Here is a 16473-nt window from a genome sequence, read left to right on the forward strand (position 1 = left end):
ATCATCTTCACTTCGCGAAGGCTTTTTCGAACAGCTCCCAGAACAGTGGCAAGTCAAAATGGCGAGATGTTCGGGGTCACAGGAACATACAAGCTTCACTTCGGTGTTTGGCCGCTTGTGTCTTTTGGCATATTCGGACTTCGTTACACCGCTTCGCATGCGTGTCAACAGAAGGTTTACCCGATGGCATTCATGTTCGTCAGGACGGAGACCGCCTTTGCGTATACGAAGCTGTTTTCCGTATGCAAGCAACGGTGCCAAGAATTTTTCGGCGTGACACTGGATCTACAGTTTGGCTCATTGGACCGCTCCACTTCAATTGCGAACGCTTTCCAGACTGTCGGGTCGGAGATCAAGCTTCTCGACTGCTGCCCCATCTCGACCGGAATGCTCGGAAGAAGAAAGGGTTGCTTGCAGAGAGCGACCGCTACAACGACATCATCAAGACCCAGCACGATTATTTGAGTCAATCGCACTCGAAGCAGCAATTCGAGGAGCTTTCCACACCCATTACTCAGAATTTGGACGACCTTGGTGAAGGCGAGCATGCGGCGTGGCTGGACACGGAATATATTACAGAGCCGTGGGACCTGTGCTTCTATACGGCCAGCGACGTTCCTGGTATTGTTCCGAACCAGGATCCGATTGACTCGCACCACCAAGACTACTGCAGTGAATCAGCTGCGGGCTTCAACAGGGCATGTGCTTGCGTTGACTCTAACGGCAATCCTGGTCGAGTGCGCGATGGAAATTGGGTCGGAGCCTATCCAGCACTATACCGCTGGGCCAGTTTCCGCAGAGGTTCTAGAAGCTGGTGTACTCCTCTGCAACGACGACTACCACTTCCCGTGTAATGGGCCTACTTTGGCTCACTACTTTAGCTTACACGTGTGCGCACGTGTACGAGGAAGCGTAGCTTAGTTTAGACTAGAGTTAATCTATACTCGGATCTCCGAGTATAGATTAATCTAAATATACGATCCAAATAATGTTTTTGGGCTAAAATGAGAACTGCTATTTTTGTTTTATGTTTCTGACTTCCTCTAAATGTAATATTCTAAATTAGGAATCTGCCAACGGCTGGTTGGCAGGGTTCTGCTAACATGCAAGTCACTCATTGGCTAAAAGATGCTGCTTTCAGCCAATAGAAATCCTAAATGTGTATAGACTACCCGTCGTGGTGGTCTTAAATGTATGTAGACATTGGTGTACCTTACCCCAAGGTCGAGGAACTGTTCAAACCTCTAACAGACATCGCAGCTGTTAGAGTAACAAGTGACAGCCACTTGTGCGTGTATCCCGTTACATCCCGACTCACAAACGCAAGTCGCGCAGAGCAATCCGCAACATCCAGGCGTATTACTTCAACCAGAGATACTACATCGTCCGGGACGACAATGTGCATGGATTGAAGGTGAACGCGAGCTGAACGAAGACCAGTGAGAGCTCGGTCAGCGGATCCAGCAAGGATGATGAAATTATGGAGAATGTCCAGCTTCGATACCTCTCACCGCACAAGGTGGAGGTGTTGGATCGACTTCCATATGAGCACGACTGGAACTCTCCGTTGTGGTCCCTGGAGGAGGTCAACACCATCAGAAAAAAAAATCAAGTGTGACTGCAAAGATTTCTACCAGACGAGGTGGCTGTGTGCTCATGTACTAGCATGCCTTCACCTCGTTGACAATCTTGATTTGACGGTGATGCTTCGTGGGCTCCCAGCTCGCAGGCCTCCCAGTAGACCGCGCAAGAAAAGCAAATGCCTCCAGTGAGCTGGTGTGAGAACATCCCAATACTCCGTCGATGCCCTGATGAAACGACTTGTGGGCAAACCAGCAAGTGTTATCAACTGGAGTGTGCTAATCGAAAAGACAGCGGCCGAGGCGGATGGCGAGGAGTCCCAGCGGACCTATATTGGCAAGATTAAACCCCCCTTCAGTCGTGGAGGAAAGCGGTTCTGGAGGATCGCGTACGAGGATAAAGATGAGGTGACTGTCCTGGAAGTTGAAGCTCTTGCCATAACGATCAATTTCTCTTTCCAAATGGGGCACAACATTGTTCCCAACTAATGCATATCTTCGACACAACAGCGGTAGCGTGAAGCTTCAGCAGAATAGCAAGTGGACGACATAAGGCTAGACGTAGTGAGCACTTCGGGTGCTACGAACTAGGGACCGAGTAACCCGGACATTTCATTTTTTAATAAATGCAGTAAAACCCTTGTGAATGCAATAACACCATCGAAATAAAAACTAGCCAATAATAAATGAAAATCAGACTTTTTGACCATAAATGGAAAGTAGCCGCTGAAAGAAAAAAAAAAAACGCCCGTCGAAGAAGCACGTAGCGCCTTAGGTGCAGCAGAGCTTGCACCTCCATTCATTGACGAAGCCATCAAGCCCAACCTCGAGTCGGCTCACCCGTTCTTTTAGCCTTTAGGGCATGTTTCATTTGAGAATAAGTCGGGAATAGCGCCGAGCTGGAATAACAATTCTACGCTATTCAAACGAAACAGGTGGTGAATAAAGCCCCACAATAACTGGGAAAAAGAATATGCGTTATGGAAGGAAGAAAATCATTGGCTGGCGCGACATTCACAAAAGTCCGCTCTCGCGAACACTGCTTCGAGCACTGCTCGCTGCTCGTCACCAAGCGCGGGCCCCGAGCGGGCTCTAGAGGAGCACTAAAGCTGCTCTACGCAGTCGCAACCAACCCCTGTATAGGCCGGAGCTTCCTCACCTCGCCACGAAGTCTCTACACATTCCCAGCAGCGTCAGCATCGGCTGGCCTGCGGAGTCTGGCGGTCCTCGACGGAGAGGTGAGGAAGCCCCGGCCATGTAGTTATTCCGCTCAGAATAGGGGGAGTCGAACCTTAAAAATAGCGACAAAAATATCAACAGAGACGGGGCCGAATAATCAGCAACGTTCTGTCCCAAAAATCAACAAATCAAAGTAGGGTATTCACTCTCAGTTTTCGCATGTAGTTGGCGAAAACAGCGAATTATCACTTCCTTTCTCGCCATCACGCGCAGGCTCTTGCTTAGTGCATATACATCTTCTTATATCCAGCTTTATACCTAGCAATGGCCGACTCCAACGTAACACTGTCCAGCAGCTCACAACGTCTCCATCTTCGCGAGTTGACATCTAAAACTTGTTTAAAGCGATAGTGTGAAAACTTGCCTAAACACATACTGTACACAACAATTTCTAGTTGAGGAAGGATTTCAAAAACAGCTGAAATTGTATCAGAGGTCGAGGAGGGAACAGCAATTGAAGTTCGAAATCATCATGTTGATTTTTCAAATCATCAAGATTTCGCCGAAATAATCAACATCAAATCGCCCTAAAAATCAGCACGTTTTTTGCAAGGTTCGACTCATCCTAATAGCTATCCTGACTTTCAAAGTCAGAATAACTTATTCCTGGGAATAACTTCTTAGCCAATAAGATTATCGTATTTTGTCGTAATTAAGCGGGAGGAATAACTCCCGCTATTCTTATTCCAGTTATTCTCAAATGAAACAGGCCTTTACCCGGCATAGCGCAATACAGAGACTAGAATTTAGCCCTGGAACGTCATTGATCTGATGAACCTGCAGAGCGAGTCTTGAAAACGTTTATCGTGCCATGCGGATGCGATCACCCAACAGCATCATGATTCGATAACACTAACAACATCAACAGGAATTCCATACAATCCCGCTTCGTGTTTTTTTTTACTCACAAGGTCACCGCAGCTTTTCCGGGGTGACGTACGAAATGCAGCCTTCGTCATTCGACACCAAGGGTGCACTTCGCGTTAATTCCCCTCCAATTCCTTCCTCAACACCAGAGCTATCATGCTGTCAGGTTCTTCGGTGTAATTCGAAGCTTCAGGAGGCCCATTGCAGTACTCCAAGATCCCAAAACCTCCCATCACCAACGCTGACCCGACAATACACTGCCAACTAAACGCCGTGTGATGCATCAACGTGTCAATGACCCCCGAGAGCGGGATCGTCAGCATCACGCCCACACTCGTCTCCAACGGGGAGTGACAACGGCAAGAAAATGTTGAACACAACCGCCATCATTCCACTCAGTAGCAGCAAGAACACTCCATGCCCAGTCACGGGGAATCCCAGCGGCTCTTGGAGCGACTCGAAGGGACTGTACGCCAGTGCAAAACTCCCCACAATCGACAGCGGAACGGTGAACAGCTCACAGAGCCCCGTCATCGCCAGCAGCGTCGTGGTGTCCGTGATGTCGTCCCCCACCGCGAGTCTGAGCGCGACCACGTAGCCGCGGTACAACGCCGCAGAGACAACCACCAGCAAACCCGCAACGAGGCTGGTACCAGCGATCTCACCGACGTCGCTCCCGTCCTGGAACATGACGACCATCGTGACCCCCACGAAGGACGTGAAGACGCCGCAGATCTTGCCAAAAGACGGCTTTTCGTGCAGGAAGCAGACGGAGAAGCAGTACAGAAGAGCGGCGAGCAGTTGAAGATGGCGATGCCCGCCGTGACGCTCACGTTGGCCAGTGCCGCGTACCAGAAATAGTCCGCGAAGAGGTAGAACAGGCTCAGGCAGGCCGAAATCCAGCATAACTTGTCGAACGGGATGACCGAGTGGCGCTTGAGCACGTCCACGACGTCCAGTGCGTTCTCCCTCTCCCCTGTGATCCAGTAGAACCCCACTACCAGCGGTAGAACGACCGCCGTCATGGTGTGGTTGAAACACACAATGAAGAAGGGCTTGTCGAAGCGCACCACCTCCTGCAGCGCCTGGGACGCCTCGGACTGCAGCACCCACGACCACACCAGCGGTGTGCGTGCAGTGGTAGAGTAAGTGTACAGCATGTTTCCCCAATTGAGGTAGGGCATTCTAACCGAAGGGCACGACGAGTCCGACGTGCTTGGTGTGGAGCAGCTGAGACCGCTTGGTCTCCGTCTCAGAGTCGCCCTCGTGGCTGGAGTGGAATAGTTTGGTGCGCTCGTCCATTGTCGGAGGCTTTGCAGTTGCTGGAGCGACTGGATGCAGTCCCATGTTGGCCTGCGTCATGGCTGGAGGGGGGCCTGGTAGAGGCTTCTACCTTGTAGCTGAGACCGCAGGACGGCGGCTGACGTAGCGAATTGCGTTCTGAAGATCCACGTCCTCATCATCTTTTGGGGGAGATGGGCAAGCTGACTTGAGAATTGTATGGCTACAATTAAGTGTTCGTACTCCTATCAATGCCTGCAGCAGCAACTATTTTTTTCTCACTCAGACACGACAAATGTTTTTTTACCAATCACAAGCTGAGTGCGTTGACCACCAAATTCACGGTCCGTAGCAAAAGATCAAGATTTTCCGTCCAGCCTACGCGCTTGTCCTCTGGGATGCTGGGAAGCGTACGCTGGAATGCCCGGAGCGCCAGCAAGAGGAAGGTGGTGTCCTCTGTCTCCTTCAGGTTGAGTGTGAGAAGGCAACAGCGTGTTCATCCTACTGCAATCGGCGTGGTAGGTGTTGAGTTTAGCATGAAACTCCAGTCGGCGTCTATCCGAGTTGTAGAGTTGCTGAGGTCGCGCGTGAGCACGAAGGAGGCCCACCTGTTGTTGATGGTCAAGGTGAGGAGACTGAGCGTGTTGAGTTTTGTTGGGGGAGGCGCTTGTTGCTCGGCCTGCCGATGTGAAAGTAGGGCTAAGTTAGCTGTAGCTAGCGGAGCGAACTGCCGTCCGCTCACTACTCTCAGCGCCTTCCAACACGCAGCGATTAGTGGATGCAGCTTTAGACACAGTCCTAGGCTGCTTGTTAAGGAAGACTCGAGTGTAGTATAGATACAGAGCTCGTGGAACGGCTCGTGTTCTCTCCGTCCCTCGACATACATTGTGCATTATTACATGATCGCGCTGGAGCAACGCTTGCTGGACGCCAAGGCATCCGACTGACACAAGTAGGCTTACTAGATTGACCTTCCGAGTACTCTGCTCGCAGCGCAAGCCCCAAGGGCGGAGTCTTCTCTCGCGCGACGACCATCCTACCGTACCGTTGGTGCTCAGATCTAGGCGCCAGAAAAAAAACCCAGCTGCTGCTGCGGCTCGACTGGAACGACTTTTTGTGAGGAATTACCATGATCCAGTAGAAAAGTACTGGATCGCCCCCCAGGCCGACAGCCATTTTCTTCATACAGTAAAAAAATCCTAAGTACGCCCGGCACGCCACTTGCGAACCTATCAACCATTTATGGGCTAACTTTGAGCTCTCGGTTTATTTGCGGGACACCTGAAATAGGTAAGATTTCGAAGGCTAGTGCTAAATAAAAACCAAGTAGACTTGAATAATAAATAATTCTCTAAAGGGTGATTCACAGCTATATTCTGCTGCATTGTGCAAATGTCCAAGTCAAGAGCAAGAAACCCCCCAAACTACGGCTCTGCTCGCTTTTCACTCGACGTGTCTGATCTCGAAGCTGCCAAGGAGTTGGGACTACTCAGGGACGATGTTGCAGTCGAGTCGACGAACCCGACAAGCTCAACGTATGGCTTGGCCTACCAGCTCCGAGAGAATATTGCCAATTCAGTCTTTTCTTCACAAAAGGCAGTCCACAGCAAGCGCAAAGATTTGGCTGTGAGGTGCGGCTTCCAGATTTTTGTGAAGCAGACCAGTGTGAAGGACGACAACTCCGGTAATGCGAAATTTGCGTGCAAGGCGCTCAATGGAACGCAATATTTCGACCGGACTACACCAGCTGCCCAACTCACGTGTCCGTTTTTCGTGAATGTTCACAGAAAATCGGGGAAGTGGAAGATAACCCAGGCAAATTTTGTGCACAATCACCTCAAGTTCGTTGGTAGTGCCAAGGCCCCTTGTGTTGAAGGGTCCATCCCGTTGCCGTCCAAGCCCATGCGGAATACCACGCAGCAGATAAGCAAGCTGACAGCGATTGTCGAGACCGAGATGCTTCCCGCCCACGATGGATCTACGGCTTCTATGTCAGGCGCCGCTATCAGGAATTTTCTGAAATCGAAAGGAGCGGACGTAAGCGCTACATCGGTGTCCAGAATGAAGCAGAAAATTGACGACAAAATTCACGGCGACTTGGTAGAAAGTTACCGAAAACTGCCGGCGTACTTCGAGTTGATGGCGCACAACAACCCCGGATCGGTTTGGAGAGTGGAAACTGCCGCGGACGGATCGTCGTTTGGTCGAGCGTGCTTCATCCCTAACGCTGGTATTCACATTGCCCAGAACTGCAAAAAGATGGTCGGCTTTGACGGGGTCCACCTTAAAGAGGAAATGCACGAACAGGGCATTTATCTGGTAGCTACCGCGAAAGACTACAACAACCACATCGTTCCAGTTGGACTCGCGCTGGTTTCACAAGAGGACAAGGCCAATTGGATTTGGTTCCTGGGAGCATTCAAGGAGGCAGTTGACTGAGAAAAGTTCACGATATTGTCGGATAGACAAAAAGGTCTGCTTCCAGCTGTCGGGACAATTTTCCCAAACGCTGGCCATCGATACTGCCTGCGGCATATCATGGACACCATTAACAGGAAATGTTCCAGATTGTCCCAGGAAGACCGTGCGTGGGTATGCAGAATGGCACGCAGCGACTGTGAAAATGACTATAAGCTGTATCGAAGTGAACTCGCCGTGAACAACCCTGCCGCTGCGAATTTTCTGGACGGAATCAAACGTGCTCACTGGGTGAAGTACAGTTTCCAAGAAAAGTTTAATCTCCCGACTTTCGACTAAATAACCTCAAATCTGTCAGAGCAAGCGAACAACTGGATGGGTAAAGAGCTTCGGACCGCCAAACCCTTGGACGGATTCCACTTGTACTTCTTGAAGCTGAGTCAACTGATGTCCAAAAGGCGACAATTGATTGTAACGTGGACAAAATCTGGCGCACTCTCGGATTTAGTCCCCAAGTTGTTAGAGCGACGAACAGACCGCCAAGCTGCAGCTGATATGTGCGAGTTTACACCCCTTCTCGAGGGTGCGTACAGCGTCTTGTTCAAGGGCCCTGTTGCCATACCAGGATATGTGCACCCAGACCGGGTAGTCGATTTGCCAGCGCTGGAGTGCACGTGCGGCAATTGGCAAGACCAAATGTTCCCTTGTGTCCACGCAATTTGCGCTGCGTCAAAGGATGGCCGACGAATCGAAGACTTGCATGACGCCAAGGGTATGTCGATCGAGCACTTCCGCGATACCTACACATTCAAATTTCTCCCTTGGCCGACAACAGCAACCTTACAGCGGGACGACACAATTCTTCCTCCACAACTTGAACCCACTCCTGAACGGATTGGTAAAGAGGGTTGAAGCCAGGAAAGAGGCCACAACACACGCGAAAGATTGTGAAAAACGCGCTGTAGGGACAAGAATAAGCTTCGTCGGGCAAAGCCAATTTATACTTTATCGATCTTTATTTTTGACAAACAACACTTCATAATTTATAGATATTGTGCTTTCCGACAATTCTAACCAAATATGCAAGTGTTGCTGAGTCATATTTGGGTAAGGTATATTAAAAATCTAAACCGATAGATCTCTAGTGTTGTGCCCTAAGAACACGCGAGTAAAATATTTCGTGCAAATCTCTTAAACTCTAGAAGGAGTAGGAACTCTACGAATGTACCACTCCATGGTACACCCTTTTTGTATAATTTAAGCCGCAATGGTGCAATATGCTACGTTGATCTGCAATCTGAATTTTGCAATTTAACTACGTTAAATTTAGCCAAATCACAACCTGACCTCCGGGCTGAAGTCTACTGTATATATTTTAAGGCAACACTTAGAATAGAAATAGACTGCGAACTACATTTTCAGCGCTTCGGCAAGCCCCATTCTGCTTTGTGCTCAATGCCATGCCTTAACCCACGACAGCGCCACGCCCGGAACATCCAGCGCCGCCTGGACGGCTCGTTTTACCGTCTCCGACTGAATCCCGGTATTTCCGCTCATGACGTCAGCGACTAAGACACCGACGAGCAGGAAGAGGAAGAATCATCAGTCGGGGGTGATCTCCGAGAAGAACGACGTAGGGGTGGTGGCCTCTTCGCAAGCAATCGAAGGGCCCAGAGAGGCGTGGATGGGCAGCTATATGAGGTAGAGCGAATATACGCGAAAAGGTGGATCAACGTAAGAGTATATTATCTCATTCAATGGGTTGGGTACCAGGAGCTTACATGGGAACCGGGAAGCCACGTTCCGATGCGCCTGAAGCTACGGTTCGAACGCAATTCGATCGACTTCATCTGGGTCTACCAATCGACAAGAGGGAGACGTCGGACTCGCCATCGACGACCGACACGACGCAGCGCAAGGATCCAGTCTCGCAGAAGTAGGTAGATACGTCTTGATAAATACGCATCACGAACTTAGCAAATACTGTGACAGTAGTTTGTTTTTCGGTCGGCCTCGGGGGCGATCCAGTACTTTTCTACTGGATCAGGGTAATTCCTCACTTTTTGTTCCTGTCGCCGATTTTTTTCCTGGCCAATCACAGCCCCGGAAAAAAATCCGACTTGCTGCGGCGGAAAAAAGTGAGCTGTTGCTATTAGGGGTAGTCAATATTAATACTAGGATGAAGACTTGTGGGGCGGTGAGGAACACTGTACCCATTTCACCGGATCGCGCTTTAACAACTTGTTTCCATCACTAATGACTCCTTACGCATGCAACCTCTTAACATATTAGAGATGGCCCCCCATTGTACTGCTGGAGCCACAATAAATGTTAAGTGAAAGGGACAGAAACGGGCGAGCCGTCTCGAGGTTTGAAGTTGGCGTTCGCTCCAAGTCCGCGTCCTTCAGAACGTCCCGGGCTTCATCCGTACATGATGAGGTCCTTGGAGTCCGGCTGGTTTGCAAGTGTATGCTCAGGGTGGTTGGCACAAGGATCTCTGGGCCATCATGTATTCGTGGTACGGTGGCCAAGAACGAACCACCAAAGTGTGCCCACCCGCGGTGCCCGTCAGCTTTTGTTGGCCCTACTACGCCAAGACGCGTTTCCACACGCGTTTCAGCCCTCCACCCGTCTCACCTGTGGCGTTGACAGCAGAGTGCGGGCGGCACCCTTTGATTATTTGGCGGCTCGGCGCGAACTTTACGACGGACTTCTCGGTAGTACAGGCTCGATTCTGCTTCGTCCTGGAGACCGCTTACTAATCAACGAGGCACGAGTCGCGATTCCAACAGCTGAGATCAACCACCAGATCCTCCGAAGCTAACTGTTTATGAGTACACAAAATGACTTGAACTCTTCTTTTGCGATGCAGTGTAGAATGGAAAGTGAGATTGAATCAAAAGCTTTACCTACGAGACCTTAGCACTTCGCTCTAGTTCGCTCTAGTTCCTACAATCTAGAACCCTGACAAACTTGATCAGCACTTCGCGAAGCTTCGACGACCATCACTCTCTGCAACATGCAAGTTGCCTTTGTGTACAGCACATAATCTGTGACGTGGTGCTGCAGCTCAACATACACCACGTATTTTGAACTACATGTCCTATAACATGTTAGTAGCGTTAGAACACAAGTGTGGAGCTGCACCGAGAGTTGCATGAGGGCAAACAAGAACGGAGAAATAGCCTTCGAAACGAAGAATTTACCATCCAATCTACATATAATATACTACTAAAAGAGGTAAATAATCGGTTGGGTAGAGCTCGCTGGCACACCACATGTCAGCACAATGATAAAATTAAAACGACTTTGAAAGTAAAGAAGCCAAGGTGCTTGGCTACCTAGAATAATAGGTACTTCCGTCGGAATCCCAGGGTGGGGGTAGTGCGAAGCAGCCACCCAACTCAGTAAATACGTCTAGATTAACCTCCAAATGTATCCATTTCCTCAACTAAAGAGTGTTAACGTGTGCGTAGTTTTCACAGCAGTGTCCAGCTACGGCATATTATGGTACTGTAGTGGAGTACACAATTCCAAGATAACCGCATTTACTCGCCTCACTGCGAACGGTTACGAACACTGCCTAGGTAGTCCAATAATCCAGTAAAATCAACTACAGTCACATGTTCGTGGATCCCAGTTCAGTATAAACCTTTATTCGCCTAATTACGGGTTCAATCGTAGTGGACTCACTCATCCACATACTAATCAACGTAGGCATGAATCGCGAATCCAACAGCCGACCGAGATCGCATCCGAAGCTCAGTTTCGATTTCGTGCCAAGCTTTCACTATGAAGCTGTGCTCATTGCTTTACGCCGCTTGTGTCGCCGCTCAACTCAGCTCTGTGGGCGGTGCCACCATCGACCACGACAAGGTGCAGCCGTTCCCACAGCCTGGCCCAGTCACCGTGTCCGAGAAGGCCGCCGTTAAGTACAAGCCAAATCTCCTCATCCTCGACGCGTGCCACCCGTACCCTGCTGTCAACGCCGCGGGTGAGACGAGCGGAGGGCTCAAAGGAACTGGCAAGCGCGATGGAGCCTGCAAGGGCTCAGGGCTGGGCTCGCAAGTCTACGGCCGAGCTGGTTGGCACGACGACATGTGGGCCATCATGTACGCGTGGTATTTCCCCAAGGATGTTTATTACCGGGGAACCTTCTCCGACAAGGGCTTTCGACACAACTGGGTCAACGCCGTCGTGTGGCTGGATAATCCTGCTTTGGAGACGCCCAGATACTCGCCTTGTCGACTTCGGTGGGGACGGAAGGGGAATTTTACGGAATTTTGAAGAACGCCCCACAAGTTTGCGGCCGTAACCCTCGTAGCGGGTATCAAGAGTGCTCTCCACCCTTCACGGGATATTTCAACGGCACCAGTGCCATGCTCGTCTACGAAGCTAACGGGGAGGAGCCAAGTGCACTGAGCCAGAATACGCTGGGGGGCGGTGAACTCCAGGACCTCATCATGTGGGAACAGTTGACGGTCGAGGCTCGTGACGCCCTGAGCACGACGGACTTTGGAGAGACCAAGGTCCCGTTCATTGATGCCAACTTTAACGCGAACCTCAAGGCGGCTCGTCCGTCCCTCTAGTTGTTACAATACAGCTCCAAGCGGACTCGGAAAGAGATACAAAAACTGTTTCTCGGGGTTTTGATGAAGGTACACGCCTCGAATAGTTGCGCCCGTACGGCAAAGGATAAAAAGCAAGGAAGAAATGAAAACGGCACTTTCAAAAACATTACATCCTGTGGCCGCTGCAAGATTATGTAATGACAATCGAAGCATGAATCGCAGAAGTCGCAGTTACCATAGCAAGAAACGCGCTGTGATCGAGCGCATCTCAGAATCCGCCAACATTTCGTGTTATTGCCTTACCTAGCACGCAAAACGCGTATTCAGGTGATGGCGAAAGTTTCTTGGTGCATGAAAAGATTTAATTCAAGCCTATTCTTGAGTTGGAGGGACTAGTATGTCTGATACGATTCGAAACATCTGGCCTCACACGAGGAAGTCATCTCTCCACACTAGAATTTAATATTTCCTCAAGTCGAGCGACGCCTTTCTTCCATCGCAGCTCAAATTGCCTTTGCTACAAATGGCGTTCAGTGCAAACAAATTTGTTGCTGGTACGCCTGATGAAAACATAATTCTTGTCGAAGCCTTGGAGAAATGAGCAGTTTAACGTAGCACGCTAGGACTTTAATCCGCACCCGCGCAACTCATAGATCGAAAAACAATTATAATTGTCGGTGCTCGCGAGCCCAGCGTCTTCTACACCAGCGTGATCCATTTCTAACCGAGCTCCATGCGCCCGAATGAGTAGGTACACAGCTATACTATGTTCACAACCGAACGAAGCCTTTATCACCGGATCTAGACGACTGTATTTACATGTCCCTCTGTCTGGTTGGCCGGTTCTGGCTGTAGCGGGGCTCCTTTCGCACTGCAGTACTCGAGGATGCCAAATCCCCCCATGACGAGAGCTGAGCCAGCGATGCATTCCCACGAGAACGACGTGTGATGAACCACCGTGTCCACAAGTCCCGACAAGGGGATGGTCAGCATGCACCCGACGCTCGTCTCCAACGGCGACGTCCAGCACAGCGACAAGGGGAGAAACACGCAGAAAACGACCGCCATGAGGCCGCTGACCAGCATCAACAGCACTCCGTGCGTGCCCTCGGGCATTCCCAAGGGCTCGTACAGAGCTTCAATGGGGCTGTAAGCCAGCAGGAAACTGCCTACGATCCACATTGGAATTGTGAAGAGTCCGCACAGCCCCGTCATGGTCAGTAGCGTGGCTGTATCCGTGATGTTTTCGCCCACTGTCAACTTGATCGCAACCTCGTAGCCTCCGTACAGTGCCGCCGAGAGCACAACCATGAGCCCAGCCGCCACGCCCGTACTGGCGATCTCGTTGAGGTCGCTGCCGTTCTGGAAGAAAACCACGAGCGTGACCCCCGCGAAGGACGTAAACACGCCGCACATCTTGCCCAGCGACAGTCGCTCGTGCAGGAAGCAGATGGAGAAGCAGTAGACGAAGAGCGGCGAGCAGTTGAAGATGGCCGTGCCCGCCGCCACGCTCACGTTGGCCAGCGCCGCATACCAAAAGTAGTCGGTCACGCAGTAGAACGCGCTCAGAAAGGCTGCAATCTTCCACAACTTGTCCAACGGAATCACGGAATGGCGGTCTAATACGCCGTAGAAATCCAGCGGAGCGAGTCGATCCTGTTCCCCGCCTCGGAGCCAGAAGTAGCCGACCAATAGCGGCAGCAACACAACCTGCAGCAAACTCCACCGAGTCAATAGAGCTCCAGCATTACCTCCAAATTAGTCAAGTTAGTTGGGGTACCGGAGCCGTGTGGTTGAAGCACACGATGAAAAAAGGTTTGTTGAACTCGACCGCCGCCTACAATAGCATCGTAAGCGAAGTCCACGAATAGATCGACAATTTGGAGCAATGCTCAGCAGCAGCGTGGCACCTGAAGGCCTTGAGAGGCTTCGGCTTGTAGCACCCACGACCAGACCAGAGCTGTGCATGCGCATAATAGATGGAGGCACTAGAGTTAGAGGTGAAAAGTCTACTGTAGTCGTGTGTCAATAGTTGAATTGGTACCTCCCAGGGCGACGAGTCCTGCGTGTTTGGGGAGTTTTTGTTTGGTCTCTATGGGGATCTCGTCTGACGACGAGAGCAGCTTGGTGAGCTCGTGGGGAGGGGGAGGGAGGTCGGTCACGCGCGTCATGGCGATAACGGAGGCTTGCGCAGCAGAAGGCAAAATGGCAACTGGTCAGTTGAAGCACGACGAGCGATTAGAGGGTGTCGCGCGAAGGTGGCGCATATTACCCGTGACAATGTATAGGAGATAGCAAATGATTGCACGATTCTTACAAACATTAAGCTACAAAAACCTGTAGAACTATATTCGAAAAAAATGATTTTTGACGGAAAAATTGAGGGGTGGGGGAGAGAGACTGCGTGTTTGACGAGAACACGGCGTCGAGTCTTTGCCTGTTTCAACCGCCACCCAGGCAATTGTAGTGATTTATATGAGCGGCTGGACATCGCCCTCCTTCAATGGACCCACTGTATGGCAGGCTGCCAATGCAAAATGCGCCCCACTCAGCGTTTACTATACGCTCCATTTTGATTGGCATTAGCGGCAATAGCAGGTCTCCGATGCTTGTATCGTGCGGTTGGAAATTGAGCTGCAACTTCAACTGGCATTTCACGCCACAAGCTGTGATCGTTAATTGAGTAGAGCGGGCATTCCCAATTCTCTCGTAACAGAGCACCAGAGTCATGTCGATCTCCGTGCTGTAGCGCGACGCTCAAGCGACGAGTGTTGGAGTCTGAGATGCATACCAACCAATGAGAAACCTAGCCCCTCGGATACAATGTCATGTCAATTTTCGGATCGAGAAACAATAACAGGAGATGAAAACGAGTTCGATTCAATTTTTGTAGTGGCAAGAACTTGTTAGCATATTTTCCGCAAGAAATAGTCTGTAGAAACTTGGCAATAGTCATCCGAGGTGCTGCACTCACTGGCAAAGAAAAAAATTCGATTCAACGCGAGGAGCACCCTTGATGCATATGCAGAAGAAACGAAATATATTCGCACCGCCATCTTGGCCGCCAGGTATCCTGCTCACTACCACTAGCCGGTTCTCCGATCCCAGCGACGTCTCACCCCTTAAGCCCCAGCTTCCTCCACTTCTTGGCGACACACGGGGCAACTCGGTAGAGTCTCATTCTCGCTGCACCAGCCCGACCACTCGTCGATGCAGCTACAGTGGAAACTGTGGCCGCAACCAATGGTGATAACGAAGCCCGGCTTAGTCAAGCCAAACGTGGACCAGCACAGTGTGCACTTGGCCTCCTTGGCCAAGCCCGCAGACTTGGTAGGCGACAGCTTCACCATGATCGACTCGTCCCGTGGCTTCGCGACAATCAGCAGACTCTCCCATTCCACCGAGCCGTAGTACTCGTCGGATTTGAAGCGATGGTACTTGTATCCACTCGCATCTTGCCATAGTGAGATGATTGAGAAGCCATTGCTGGTCTGCGTGCCGTCGAATTTCCACGCGCAGTCGTAGAATCCACACGTTTGAGGCTTCACCTTCGCTCGGCACATCGGACACTTGATGTCGTCGTGCATGAGATTAAACGCCTCGAAGCGCTTGGGGCAGATGACCCACTGCTGATAGGCCTCGCAGCTCTTGTTCTCGCAGCGGCCTTCAATGTTGAGTCCTCTGCTAGCCATGCGCCACTCAGGAGCGTCGCGGGAGAAATCAATCTCGCGTAACAACGACTCGTCCGTAATGTCAGCGAAGATTCGTGGCGGAATTCCCCCACCACGCATCATCCGAACCAAATACACGATGCTTTGGTCCGTTATGCCGTAAGAAGTGAGCGTGAGGTGGTCTTCCAGCTGGATCCCCCTGTAGACAAGACGCTGGGAAGCCACCGTGAAGTTCTCCTTGGCTCGGAGCCTCGACTTGATGTACCCGATCGTGTCAGAGGAGACGCAACGCAGCAGAATTATCATATTCGTCAGCGTCTTGATCGTGATCGACATCTCCGTCGATGGAACTGGAGCTGGTTGAACTCGCATCACTGCCACGAACCGCGGATTATGCCCCAACTCTGGGATAAGCGACTGCAAAAGCCGATCACGACTTAGACTTGCGCCGTACAGTAGAAACGACTCCACTTGGCGCGACTTGTCCTCACTGCTGCCGATTTTCTTGTTGATAACCGGGAACAAATCGCCGACTCGCGCACCTTTCACGGGTAATTCGGACGTGTGCACCTCCACGACCCCACTCAGGCCTCGGCCGCGTGAATCCCTCCACAAGACAGGAAACGCGAGGGTCGTCGACATCGCTGCTCCTTGAGTAAAATGCACACTGAGCTTCAAATGACGAGTGGGGTAGAGAATGGGGAGAAATCCGAGAATGATCAGCACGTAAGTTCGAACAAAAGTTCCCACCGTTAGTTGAAGTTTGCTCCTACCAAAATGATAGCGAATTACGGACAACAAGATAGCAATAAACTAAAAATGAGTGCCTTGGTGACTGAAGCTCAA

The 16473-nt window shown here is 50.8% G+C and overlaps 7 protein-coding genes across 7 annotated transcripts; 4 read left to right on the forward strand and 3 right to left on the reverse strand.

The window, feature by feature from the left end:
• Nucleotides 1-465, forward strand: PHYSODRAFT_489161 (hypothetical protein; the record flags this gene model as incomplete). The annotated part of the gene is made up of 1 exon (XM_009526584.1): nt 1-465. A coding segment is annotated over one exon (465 nt), but the record flags the coding sequence as incomplete, so codon positions are not given.
• Nucleotides 466-1775: 1310 nt separating this feature from the next.
• PHYSODRAFT_406211 (hypothetical protein) lies at nt 1776-2066 on the forward strand (the record flags this gene model as incomplete). The annotated part of the gene is made up of 1 exon (XM_009526585.1): nt 1776-2066. A coding segment is annotated over one exon (291 nt), but the record flags the coding sequence as incomplete, so codon positions are not given.
• Nucleotides 2067-3802: 1736 nt separating this feature from the next.
• On the reverse strand, nt 3803-4846 carry PHYSODRAFT_313985 (hypothetical protein; the record flags this gene model as incomplete). The annotated part of the gene is made up of 3 exons (XM_009526586.1): nt 3803-4019; nt 4042-4436; nt 4514-4846. 3 exons carry the CDS (start codon nt 4844-4846, stop codon nt 3803-3805), a joined length of 945 nt encoding a protein of 314 aa, XP_009524881.1.
• A 2077-nt stretch (nt 4847-6923) lies between these two features.
• PHYSODRAFT_495473 (hypothetical protein) lies at nt 6924-8297 on the forward strand (the record flags this gene model as incomplete). The annotated part of the gene is made up of 2 exons (XM_009526587.1): nt 6924-7074; nt 7894-8297. The coding sequence occupies 2 exons, from the start codon at nt 6924-6926 to the stop codon at nt 8295-8297; spliced, it is 555 nt and encodes a 184-aa protein (XP_009524882.1).
• A 2880-nt stretch (nt 8298-11177) lies between these two features.
• Nucleotides 11178-11974, forward strand: PHYSODRAFT_330015 (necrosis inducing-like protein NPP1 type; the record flags this gene model as incomplete). Its single annotated transcript, XM_009526588.1, has 2 exons — nt 11178-11638; nt 11710-11974. The coding sequence occupies 2 exons, from the start codon at nt 11178-11180 to the stop codon at nt 11972-11974; spliced, it is 726 nt and encodes a 241-aa protein (XP_009524883.1).
• A 783-nt stretch (nt 11975-12757) lies between these two features.
• On the reverse strand, nt 12758-14127 carry PHYSODRAFT_330016 (hypothetical protein; the record flags this gene model as incomplete). The annotated part of the gene is made up of 4 exons (XM_009526589.1): nt 12758-13666; nt 13737-13793; nt 13867-13916; nt 14001-14127. The coding sequence occupies 4 exons, from the start codon at nt 14125-14127 to the stop codon at nt 12758-12760; spliced, it is 1143 nt and encodes a 380-aa protein (XP_009524884.1).
• A 951-nt stretch (nt 14128-15078) lies between these two features.
• On the reverse strand, nt 15079-16269 carry PHYSODRAFT_488734 (hypothetical protein; the record flags this gene model as incomplete). Its single annotated transcript, XM_009526590.1, has 2 exons — nt 15079-15343; nt 15395-16269. The coding sequence occupies 2 exons, from the start codon at nt 16267-16269 to the stop codon at nt 15079-15081; spliced, it is 1140 nt and encodes a 379-aa protein (XP_009524885.1).
• Between the last annotated feature and the right edge of the window lie 204 nt (nt 16270-16473).

This window comes from Phytophthora sojae (genome assembly GCF_000149755.1).
Source record: "Phytophthora sojae unplaced genomic scaffold PHYSOscaffold_3, whole genome shotgun sequence".
In the NCBI taxonomy this organism is placed as follows: domain Eukaryota; phylum Oomycota; class Peronosporomycetes; order Peronosporales; family Peronosporaceae; genus Phytophthora; species Phytophthora sojae.